At 44.4% G+C, this 11,761-nt stretch overlaps 1 protein-coding gene across 4 annotated transcripts in view; it reads right to left on the reverse strand.

The window, feature by feature from the left end:
• Mdga2 (MAM domain containing glycosylphosphatidylinositol anchor 2) overlaps positions 1 to 5,716 on the reverse strand; it is an 802,265-nt gene extending 796,549 nt beyond the window's left edge. For all 4 annotated transcript variants that reach the window (XR_004388487.1, XR_004388486.1, XM_032907846.1 and 1 more), the window contains exon 1: positions 5,417 to 5,716. Coding sequence is in view for 2 of the 4 variants with exons in the window: in XM_032907846.1 (XP_032763737.1) it covers positions 5,417 to 5,489 (73 nt within the window). In the remaining 2 variants the exon portion in view is untranslated. The remainder of the gene's footprint in view (positions 1 to 5,416) is intronic.
• Positions 5,717 to 11,761: the final 6,045 nt, after the last annotated feature.

Here is an 11,761-nt window from a genome sequence, read left to right on the forward strand (position 1 = left end):
CCTGAGAACCAGGCCAGTGGTGGTGCATGATGAATTACCTCACTATGTGTAGAGCAACCCAAGACTTCCCATCGCTTTCTGAATGAGACACAAACTGAAGCCACAAGGATCAGGCATAACATCTCTATAAAGCCAGTCCAAAATATATTAAAATAACACATTTTGCGGACAATAACAATCCCTCTCTTAGCAAAAGAGACTTGTCTTGGCTTCTCACGAAAGTTTTTAGGTGGTTCACAGTACAAAACAAACATTCCACGATACACAAAATAAACATAAAGGATCGTTATCAGAATCAATAAAATTAAGCAAGCAAATTACAACAATGAAAAACGTTTTCATAGTATTTCATGTGTGTCATGGATTCACCAGTATTACCCAACTTCCCTGTCTTCACCTCTGTGATTTGAACCCTCCCACCAATATCAACTTGTCCACTATAAAGTGACACGTTGGCCTTGGTTTAAAACCCGCTCAATCTAAAATACTTCTCAGTCAACTGGGAGACTTATCCAGGAATGACATACAGGTCCTAATGAGCTCATGACACTGTAAAATAACCAGCTTGTTTGCCATGTGGGATATAATTAATTAATTAATAATTAATAATATAACCACCAAATAATCCCAAGCATTCCTCCAAAATGTCCCAGATAAGCAGAACAACCAAGATCCTTTCCTTCGGTAGTGCTGAAGAACTTTGTCGGTTAGCCTATGGACAAAGGCTCCAATGTATGGCAGTGGGTAAAGATTAGGAAAAGAGGTCAAAGTTGATTGTGTGGAGTGTGGTTTCAGGTTAAGTTCTCTAAATAGCTGAAATCAGTTCGTCCACTGGCTGGCATCCTAAAATGTTTCAATCAAAGGCAGTATCTGTATACACACTGGGCAGAACCTCATCAACACACCTTAAGATAGCTTCGCTATGAGCAGGCAACATCCTGGGACTGGGCCTAATGAATGGCCGACCTTCAGCTGCAACCTTATCCTTTCTGATCAATTGTTTATCAGCTTCAACCCACTGACAGCTGGAAATCTCTCCCAGAACCTTCCTGCCTTACTTATCTCCTCGTTCTCAATTCCACCGAGTCATTTCTGTTACTGCCTGCAGTGTCATGTTTAAACTGTGTGAGATTTGCTGATATTACTTGAAATGAGTTAATATAAGACAGCCAAGGTGTCAAGCGCTTGTGTTTGATGAACATATTCCACTTACTGGTCTTCATCTCGGGAGTTGTGCATAGATAGTACTTTAACTATTTCACAGTTCTGAGTAATTGACTTATTTCCATACAAACCATCTAGACCTAGCTTGAGTATGCATTGTAAGGGGGATTTTTCTGTGCTAATACAGTAACAAGACTGCACTAAGTCTCATAGAAGTTATGGGAATGGTGCTTCTGAGTAACAATGCAATGTGTGCCAATGGACCAATTTTTTCCTATTTTTTTTAAGCAAATAAATACAATTCTTTATATTGGGTTATTAAAAATTACATCCACAAAACATGTTTTAGCAGGAAAATGTTTCAGAACACCCAACTCAAGGTATTTCAAGAATCACCTAACATTTTTGGAGTTCACGTTCTGACATTCCAGCTGTACCTAATAAATTCCCCAAGTACAAGGTACGATGACTGCACCAAAGTCATAATCCCAGAAAAAGAAGTATCTGATCATCGTTTATTTAATGAGATGTTAGGTTGGATTATATGTGAGCAAAAGGGAAATTTAAACAAAAGTTAACCCCTAACAGTATTTGGGGTAATTTTCTAACAAGCAACTTTGTATATTCAAGATGGTATGTTAATGTAAAAATCATTAAAAGATATAAAAATAGGTGTTACCTTATTAAAATATTCATCCCAAACTGTTCACTTGTTATGTTACTCTATTATATACTTTCTGGTTTCTTTTCAGAAGTGTATATAAATAATTTATATTAGCTTAATGTTACATAATATTCAAAATATGGACTAAATATAGAGGACAATTCCCATTTAAAAATATAATTCCACCAGAATTATCAGTAGAGGGCAGACAGGTACTTACAGGCAAGTCTCTTTTAATCAAATGCCACACAACATACTAACTCTATATTACTAATTTACGAAGCAACTCCCAAGATTGATGTGTGTAAGTTCCTACCTTTGGGGGAAAAAAAGCTTTTATATTTAACTAAGTTTTAACTCAAGATAATTGAACATAATGAGAAAATTATATTCAACAATGTGATATAATCCATACATTAAAACAAATATATCAATTTACTAAAACTTGAAACCTGATTTTTAAAAATTTTGTGCTCAGGATTTCTCATTTGGGAAGTGGGAGAGGAAAGCCATTTCCCACTTTAGCAGAAAATGCTTATTTTCTCTTAGTGCTGGTTATTAAAATTAATGCCAATAAAAATAATAAACAAAATCCCCAATGTGCATTGGGGATGGTTTTGCATCTGGTGAATGAGGGTAAATAAGGGGATAGCAGGTTTAGAGGGTTGCCGACACTTATACTAGTTAAATTTCTACATTTTTTTAAGTTTGTATTTCAAGTCGTCATGATTCTCAATCAATCTTTTTTCAAAGATCTTAATATAAAATTTTCAAAACACTTCAAAGCTTTAAACAGAATCTTTTATCAATCTCTTTAAAATCAATTGTTTTCCAACTAACTAAATATAAACTGTTTCCTTTATCATTAATAACTTAAACATAAAGGTGAGATTACTTTAGTTGAAGAAAGACCTTGATCTACAAAGTCAAAGCAAGGATGTGGAAGTCTGTGCTAGTGTTCCCTGGCTTTAGTGGACATTGTGGGAATCACTGGAAAGTGATGGGTAAGGACTTCTAGAGCAGACCCGTTGAGGTCATGATGCAGGATATTGAGAGAGGCCTACTCCTGACTCTGCACTTCTAGCAAGTTACAAGATAATGTTTAGGAAGACTACCTCCTATGATCTATAAAACAGATTTGAAAATTAATATTTCACTGTTTCCTTCATCCACCTAATAGCCTGTGACACATCATGGAATAAGGATACTCATTATTTTTTTTTTAATACAAAGCCAAGTGTACTCCTAGCTAAGTGACTAACAGACACATCTATATTAAAATAAAACATTGGTCACTATGATGAACTCAGTAATGGAAAGGCAATCTCTTGTACTGATAAATGACATAGACAATTTAAATTATCTTATTTAAATTATCAGTTCCTAGTTATCTACAACTGCCTTTTTCTTCTGGCCAACAGGGGACTTGCCTAAGGAACCCGGAAGACTGAGAGTGTCAGAAAAATGGAACATTTCCTCTCTAACCTTTACAATCCCAACATTCCTCACCCTTTTCCAACCTCTACACCTCACATACTTTAAAATAAAATAATAATAATAATAATAATAATAATAATAATAATAATAATAATAATAAAGCAAAAACTGCTTTCAGTTGGAAAGATCTGGTCTAATTAGAAACAAAGACAAACTTGGACAGGAGGCGACAGGAAATCCGGGGAACAGCTCTTCTCTCCAGCAGTCTTTGACCCTAGGTGGAAGCCCAGCTTCCATTTCTCTGCTGCTTAGGGCTAGGGGAGAGTCTAGCAGAGATCTGAGTGAATCCTAGTTCTCCCCAGGCCCCGCCTCCTGGTATCAGCAGTCAAGCTTTCTATCTCTCATATTTAAGCAGACCAAGACCAACATTCACCACTAAGTCTTATGAGGGCTCTGCTGCAGCCAAGCAAGTTGCTTTGATTTGGAAAATAGAGGGGAGAAAAAAAAAGGGGAACGGAAGATGTTTAGAGGTGGGAGAAAGTGAGCCTAGAAAAGAACTGTGAAGACAAGAAACTAGGTGGCAGCAGCAGGAATCTATGTTCTCAGTTGGGGACCTCCCTATTCTGCTCCCCAACACACACACACACACACACACACACACACACACACACACACACACACACACACACACACACACACACACACACACGATGTAGTTGTTTGCCAAGAATGAAACAAACACACACAGCCGAAAGAAAGTTCTCAGAGGGATCTGCCGAACTCATTCACCCCCAGCTGCCGCACACACATGGTTCCCAGAGAGTTTGAGGAGTCCAGTTCCACTGACACCAGTAACCACTCAGCAGGCAGTTCTGAAACTGAAGGGAAATCGCTGACACTTCCCAGATACTCGGCTATTTGCCTTGGGGCAGTTACTAGACCACATGGAGTCTAAGGCACTGCATGGGTTTTCTACTCCACGTTTTACAAGTACATGAGGGTGTGTGCTCTGGGGGAGTCTTGGCCGGATCTATCCTCTAAACTATCCCTTTTAAAATTAGCCTTGCAATATATTTTGAAGACCCAAAAAGTTCCTTTTCTTTTAGGGCATTATCAACTTGTCCTAGAAGATAAGGATATTACAAGTCACTATTATCAACCAAGGAGAACATGTGTAAAAGGTGAGCGGGGGGAGAGAGAGAGAGAGAGAGAGAGAGAGAGAGAGAGAGAGAGAGAGAGAGAGAGAGAGAGAGAGAGAGACTTCAGTGACTAAACACAAGAGTGCCAACTGCTGACAGGCAAAGGAACCTGGATTTGTTTGGGAGCACTTCAAAGCCTTCCAATTAATAAGCTCCCCCTTCCTAGGTCTGAAGCATCCTGGATATGGGCTTTCCGTGAAGAGCTGAGATTTTGTTCTGTTTGTAAAGAGTGGTGTCCTGCCCTGGAGCTGCAACGCACGGACTTCTTCAGTTCATTCATGCATTTGCTCATCCATTCACACAAACATGTCCCTTAATTATGTCTGGCACTGAGAATCTTGCCTGCTATTTCCCCTGCCCAAGTCAGTGCTCATGGCAACTGCTGGTGCAGAATACGACTCAACTGTCACCCCACTTCCTGAGCCAGAAAATCAAGTCCTGTAGACATCCACAGAAAGGAGGAAAAAAAGACTTTTTTATATATAAAAAAAAATGATTAAAAGGTGGAAAGGAAGAGATCGCCTGCAGGGAGAGGGGCCTCTCAGGAATTAAGGAGTAAAGAGGTTTACGGGACTCAGGGGGGTCACATTCCAAGCTTCCCTTCAGGGGAAACCGCGGCAGTGACACCGCGCCAAACCATTATTAAATCCAAGACTGCAAGAGCCCATGTTTCCCCGCGGGGATAAATCAAGTGCAAAGCCACTCGTTCCTCTGAGTGCGATGCTGTTGGCCCGACCCAACTCAGAGCCCCAGTGGAAGAGCCAGGGGAGCCGCTCGCAGCCCAATCCGCAGCGCGCTCGCAGCCTCCTTTCAGCTCCCAATAACGTGATGAAGTGTAAATCAAATGCCACACCAGGAGGGGCCCCGGAACGGCGCGAGTCGTGTATCTTAGCTCAGCAGCCTATCTTGCCTAGGAATCACAAGGTCACGATAGCGTCGCGATTCCACTCACCGTACACTCCTTGGCCAGAGATTCCCTCCAGGAGGACTGTCAGCAGCCACACGAGACCGTACACTAAATCCATCTTCACGTGAACATGAACATATCCAGCCCAAGGGGGACGCAGTGGGACCTTCTGGAGGGCAGCGGCCAGCAAGGCGCGCTCCACTTGTGTCCGGGCCGAGTCGAGGTGCCCGGGAACTGCTAGCAATGGGAGGAAGCGCTGTCTGTCTGTCCTTCCCTAGCAGCGGCCGTGAGCGGAGCGCTGGAGCCTTACACACCCCACACTCGTGCACACACACGCACACACACACACACACACACTCACTCACACACTCACACTCACACACGCACACACACACATGCACAAGCACACACACGTACAAGCACACACACGCGCGAACACACTCCCACTACACAATACCCTGATACACGCACTCACACGCAAGCCGCACTCACACCGGGCGCCTGGGAAAAATCGCAGACGCCTGGGAGGAGCAGGGGGCGGTGATGGGAAGCAGAGCTGCGAGGACAAGTGTTCTTCGGGGAAGCGGCTCCAGGCTCCGGTCGCAGGCAAGTGGCAGGAGCGGGCAGAAGCCCCGGGGTCGCCGCGCGATGCGAACCGCGCTGGACAGCCAGGGAGCAGGAAGTGGCCTCTGACCCGGGCACGAAGCGGGGCTCCCTCGCCCCGGTTCGCCTTTACAAAGTAACTCGCGAAGGTCCCCAGAGGAGCGTCAAGCGGCGGCAGCGGCTCGCCCGCCCGCAGTCCGGAGCCCCCAGCCCTGCTGTCTTGCCTTCCCCCATTCCATCAGTTGCCATTGCAACGCCAATCCTGTTACACGACACAGACTCGCATCGCCGAGCGGGGAGAGGAAGAGGAGGAGGAGGAAGAGGAGGAGTGGGAAACGGGGGATGGGGAGGAGGGAGCGGAGGAGGAGAGAGGAGGACCAAAGGGTCCAAGCGGGAGCGAAGCGCCCGTCTGGAGCTCGCCAGGCACCAGCCTCTGCCGCTGCCGCCGCCGCCACGGCTCTTCCAAACAGCCTTGAGCGCCCCGCAAGCAAAGAGGGTGCTCCTGGTGGCAGCACCAATCCCGGGAGCTGAAAACAGAGTCCGAGCACCACCACTTGCAGGAGAGGGAGGATGCCGAGCGCAGAGCAGATCCGCACACCGTCCACGCGTGCCCACCCGTACCGCGCGTCCTCTTCGCTTCCGCGCCGCCCCCGCCAGGTGGAGGGGGTGGGGGCGGTGGAGACTGGCGGGAGTTTAGACCCGGGAGCCGCAGAAGGGCTTTCCCCACCCGGGCAAACGGAGTGCTGGCATCCGGAGCGGATCAGAGAAGCGGCCGCCTGCTGAGGGCACCCCGGCTGCGCGGCCGCCTTGTGGGCCGCAGTTGCCGCAGAGATGCCCAAGCTGGGCAGAGGAGCGTCCGGGGCCCTACGCTCGCCCGGGATCCCTGGGTTGACTCTGGGGCTTGCGCACCGCGGAGGCGATAGGAGGGAGGAGGAGGAGGAAGAGGAGGAGGAGGATGGAGAAACGGCGGACGCGGAGCGCAGGCTGCCGGGCTGCCGGGGAGGAAGGCTGTGTGTGGTCACGTTGTGCGCTACGTGCTGAGAGCGCGAGGCTGCTAGCCGCAGCCCGGCGACGTCAAAGCCAAGTGCAGGGCTCAGCCGCCTTCCTCTGAGCCTCCTCTGCCTCCCCAGCTCTGCTCACCAGGTTCAGCACTGGTGCTCATCAGTTTGGACAGCAGTGATGGGCTCAGCGGGGTAGTGGCACCCAGCCTCTCTTCCACCCCGCCGAGGCAGTCCCTGGTTCTCCCTAGCTCCGCGGGGGCGAGGGCCGGTAATTCATTTCCGATGCCGCCGCTGGTGCTTGCACACGGAAAGGAAGGGGCCGGCTACGTCCTCAGACACGCGGTAATTACAGGACACCTTTAATCCCCTTTCTGCTGTCCAAGGTCTTCCAGGAACCATTCTGCTTGGCTAGAGGGCAGAACAGGCCAAGTCATTGGAAGCCACTTCATTCTTCTCCATCCCTGTCATATTTTAGTGGAAATATGGTCATCATAACAGAGGAAGGCTGTGGGGGGAGGGAAGAACACCAGGAGTTCAGAGACAGTCGGTTTTATATATAATGCCTCCTAAAGTTAAATGCTTGGAAAAGCCCCTCTTACATGAAAGACAGGGTTCTTTGAGATAGGAACTTAAAAATTTCCCTGTTGCAAAATAAGCAGAAAGAGAAAGCATCTTTAATTTACACTAGAACAGTTGTAAAACTAATAATCTAAAACATAATGGGGAATATCTAAGACTATCTGAGTTACACAAGTATGTTTCCTATTCAAATTAGGTCTTACTGTCTAGGTCCACTTAGCCAAAATATGGTAGGGACGTCAGTGAAATGGGGAAAAGTGTGCATTTATACACGTGGAAAGTTATTTTCAGGGATATCTTGAGCGCAGTATTTATTTATTTGTCTCCATAATAAACTGGTATAATACAGTGCCATTGTGGGCTCTCTCTGTCCATGCAGTGCTTCTGCTGGAGGCTGGGAGGGAAAGGACTCCCAAGCACTGGGAATGAATAGCCCTCAGTATTTCTATGGCCCTTTCCTCGCTTGGTGAATCGTGAATATGATGTTTATAGGGTGTGGGCTAGTACTTGCTCTCTGCGTTTACATGGTATGAAAAAAAAACAAGAATCCTACAGGGTCTCAAAGGATGGCTCACAGTGTAGAAGACCCTGCATTTAAGAGATGACACTTTGACGAGATGGAGTGAAGTATCACGTGAGAAGCAAATTCAATGTGTGGTGTTTCCGAAAGAAAATGACTGCTGTTCACTTACTTGTCACCTGAGCTGCAGAGGGGGTCTTTTTTTTTTATGTTTTGGGCCTTTTAGAAGTATTTTGCTCCCACATATCACAGCACAGAGGCTTCCAGGGACTCCAGTTTTCTCAAGTTCAGGCTCAGAGTGTATCTTGCACAGGACTCTGTGAACTGTTTTTATCCCATACTTCACGTCCTTATTGCACCCCACATTCTAACTCTTAGTTGTGAAACCATACGCTCAGTGAGCCTTTGCAAATCTCGATTGGAAATGCTATCATCCTGATCAGTCACTGTGGTAAAGGCACTCAGAAATATTTATAGTTCTAATGTGGTCAGAATTTAATACTCAGCACCAGAGACATGGGGACTTAATTTCCACAGAATGTATATTACATATCTCTGCATAGATTTAAAAATGTCACCACAGACCCCCTCAGCGATCCCTGGGTGAAGTGTAGAAGTTTGGAAACTACGTAGATAACCTGTGACTTCCGAATTTGTTTGACTAGTAGAGATAAGAATTGAGGAAATAGTTGGGTACACCCACACACCTATCGTGTGGCAGACACCATCCTAAACAACTGAATAAAGGACCAACATACGTAACTCTTTCCTTCACTCAGCTTTTAGGGGCCAGCATGTGCTGGCCAATATGTGTATCATGCCTGCAAGCGATATGCACAAAATCTTATAAAACAGGATAGGGACAATGTTACGTGCAACCACATATTGCATTGCACAACAGTAAAAAGAAAAACTCTCCATAGAGGCTTTTCTTCTCTTATAAAACATTTTATAGATAATTTACAAAATAAACTAACTAGCTTATTTAGCCAACATATTAATTCCTTCTTGAAACTTACCGTTCTTCATGCTGCACTAACCAAACAGGCATGATTTTGTAGTCATACCTTAGCACTGGCTACTTCAGGCCTCCAGGTGGTGAACCTGAGCTGAGCCTGAGAGACAGGCAGGAGATGGCTCAGCACATAGAAGGTACTGTGGTCAACATCACAGAACTTATTACAGAATCAGCCCAATTAGGGAAGCTTACTGCAGAAGTAATGCGATTCATATTTTAGATCACTGGGATTTTTCTTTATACTTATGTACTGAATGTGTGTTATAGGGGATCTATCAACTTAAGCAAATCTCATGGCATCGCTAGCATGATCCATTCAACAGCATTCTGTCTTTTTTTGCATGTAAAATTGTGGACCCTATCAGTTGCGGTAACAGCTCACCAAAATTTGGATGCTATCCCCTGACAGCTTGAATCAGTTTAGTCACCTGTTGCACTTTTATTAACTACAGATTCCCCTAATTAAGTGTTCATTTAATATTTACTAATTTCATCTTTATTCTCGATTATGTTTTTAACCTAAATAGAATGGGCCAGACATGTTACTGAAGGATTCATAGGATCCACTCAAGTTAGTAGAACAGAAATAAGACAGGAAAGATCTGATGATATATGCCTGTAAGTTCAGTATTCAGAGAGTCGAGGAAGTGGGGTGATGAGTTCAAGTTCAACATGAACTACACAGTAAAGCCCTGTCTCAAAAAATAGGGAAAAATTGAGATACTAATTTGTATATAGAGCTCAGAAGGGAAAAACACAGAGCTTCAATGACAAATCTGTCTTCATTTTCCAATCTAGTCCCTTATCATAATACAAATACCATGCTATATTTATTCTACTTCCTATTCCTCTGGAAGCTAGTTATAGCACACAAACTCTCATCCACACTACTCCCAGAGCTATTTTATAAAAGGAAAAAGGGATGAGAAAATCATTATTTTTCTCCATGAAAGTCTACACAAAGACAAAGCCCATAGCTACCTACGTTTATTTTATAGTTCTTGCTCACAGATTCCTGACCCACACCACACGTTGGTGTGGCTATTAGCCAGCCTGATATGCTACATGTCTGAACGTCTGTCTTAGCTAAGTTCACTTCTGATTTCTAAATCTTGGTAAGCTCCATTGTTCTATAACTCAGTTATACAACTGAGATCCAAATATCCTTGACCAAAAAGCAAATCATTTAAAAAAACTACCCCAGATTATAATAAATGTAGATAAATCTCCCAAATTGGAACCACCCTTCTCACTATACAAAATCATCTCTATCAATAAAAAAATTTAGCAAAAGTCATTGTTCCTCAGGCTTTCATTCTTTTTATTTAGCAATAGATTCCAATCTTAAAACTCTACGCATCCATTGGACAACTCCTGTTCACGCCTACCAGATTGAAGACAATGTCTTGAAATTTCTTTCCTAGGCTTTTAACAGTTAATGCATGTTTCTTTTTCCTACAGGAGACATTTTACCCAGCAATCAGTTTTATTGGGGGGGTTGTCTAATGGAGAAAGGAAGTCATGTGGACATTCTTAGATAAAATAAAAGTAGCAGAAAGCTGTAAAACCATCCACCTAACTGGCAAGAAGTCAGAGTACACTGTAGGGAAACGAAAAAGGTGTGGGTGAAGAGTGGAAGATAAATTGTACAGTGCCACGAGCATCCCATTAAACCTTCAGGGCTGGCTTCACTAACAGGCTTATGCACATCCCAGTCTCTACTCACCAGTCTAGTTCTAGGTATCTGCCCATAGCTGTTTGATTGTTTCACTTTTTACAATCTGTTGCTCTGAGCAGCTCGCATATGCTCCGTAGTGACTTAGAACTCATGAAGTAACCCAAGGTGGACTCAAATTTCCTAGCCTTCTGGCTCAGACTCCACATGCAGGCATTCTCGCTTGTTTTGTGTTTCAACTTGACAGAAGTTAGAGTCATCAGAAAGAAGCTGCAGTGGAAGAAATGCTTCCATGAGGTCCAGCTGTAAGGCACTTCTCAGTTAGTGATCAGTGGAAGAGGGCACAGCCCACTGTGGGTGGTGCCAGGCCTCAGATGGTATTTCTGGGTTTTATAAGAGAGCAGGCTGAGCCAGCCATGAGAAGGAGGCAGCTTGGGAGCATCACCTCTCCATGGCCTCTGGATCAGCTCTTATCTCCAGGCTAGTTCTTGACTGGTTTCCTTCAATGATGGACTATGATCTGGAGGTGGAAACTGAATAAACCCTTTCCTCCCCCCAAAACAAAACAAAACAAACCTCTAAGCGTTATCACTCACAACTGATGATTTCAGATAATTAGGAAAGACAGGAAGTATGACATGGTATTAGAGATGTCCTGGGTGTCCAAAAGGCAGGGGGCAAGTAGTGACCCTAGAGCACTGGAATCTCCCCAGCAGTGTTAGGTGTAAGATAATAACTAGTTTGAGGAAATATTATGGGCTTTGAATGAGGATTTAGTGTGAGGGGAAAAAGGGGAATGAAAAGAGTAAGTGTTAAAACTAGAAATAAGAAATTAAGATGGATGCCCCTTAAATGGACTGAAGAGGACTAAAGGGAGGCAATCAGCCTCAATGCCCATTCAGAGCCTGCCCCACATGTGGTCCATACATATACAGCCACCAAACTAGATAAGATGGATGAAGCAAAGTGCAGGCTGACAGGAACCGGATGTAGA

This window comes from Rattus rattus, chromosome 7 (genome assembly GCF_011064425.1).
Source record: "Rattus rattus isolate New Zealand chromosome 7, Rrattus_CSIRO_v1, whole genome shotgun sequence".
Taxonomy (NCBI): Eukaryota; Metazoa; Chordata; class Mammalia; order Rodentia; family Muridae; genus Rattus; species Rattus rattus.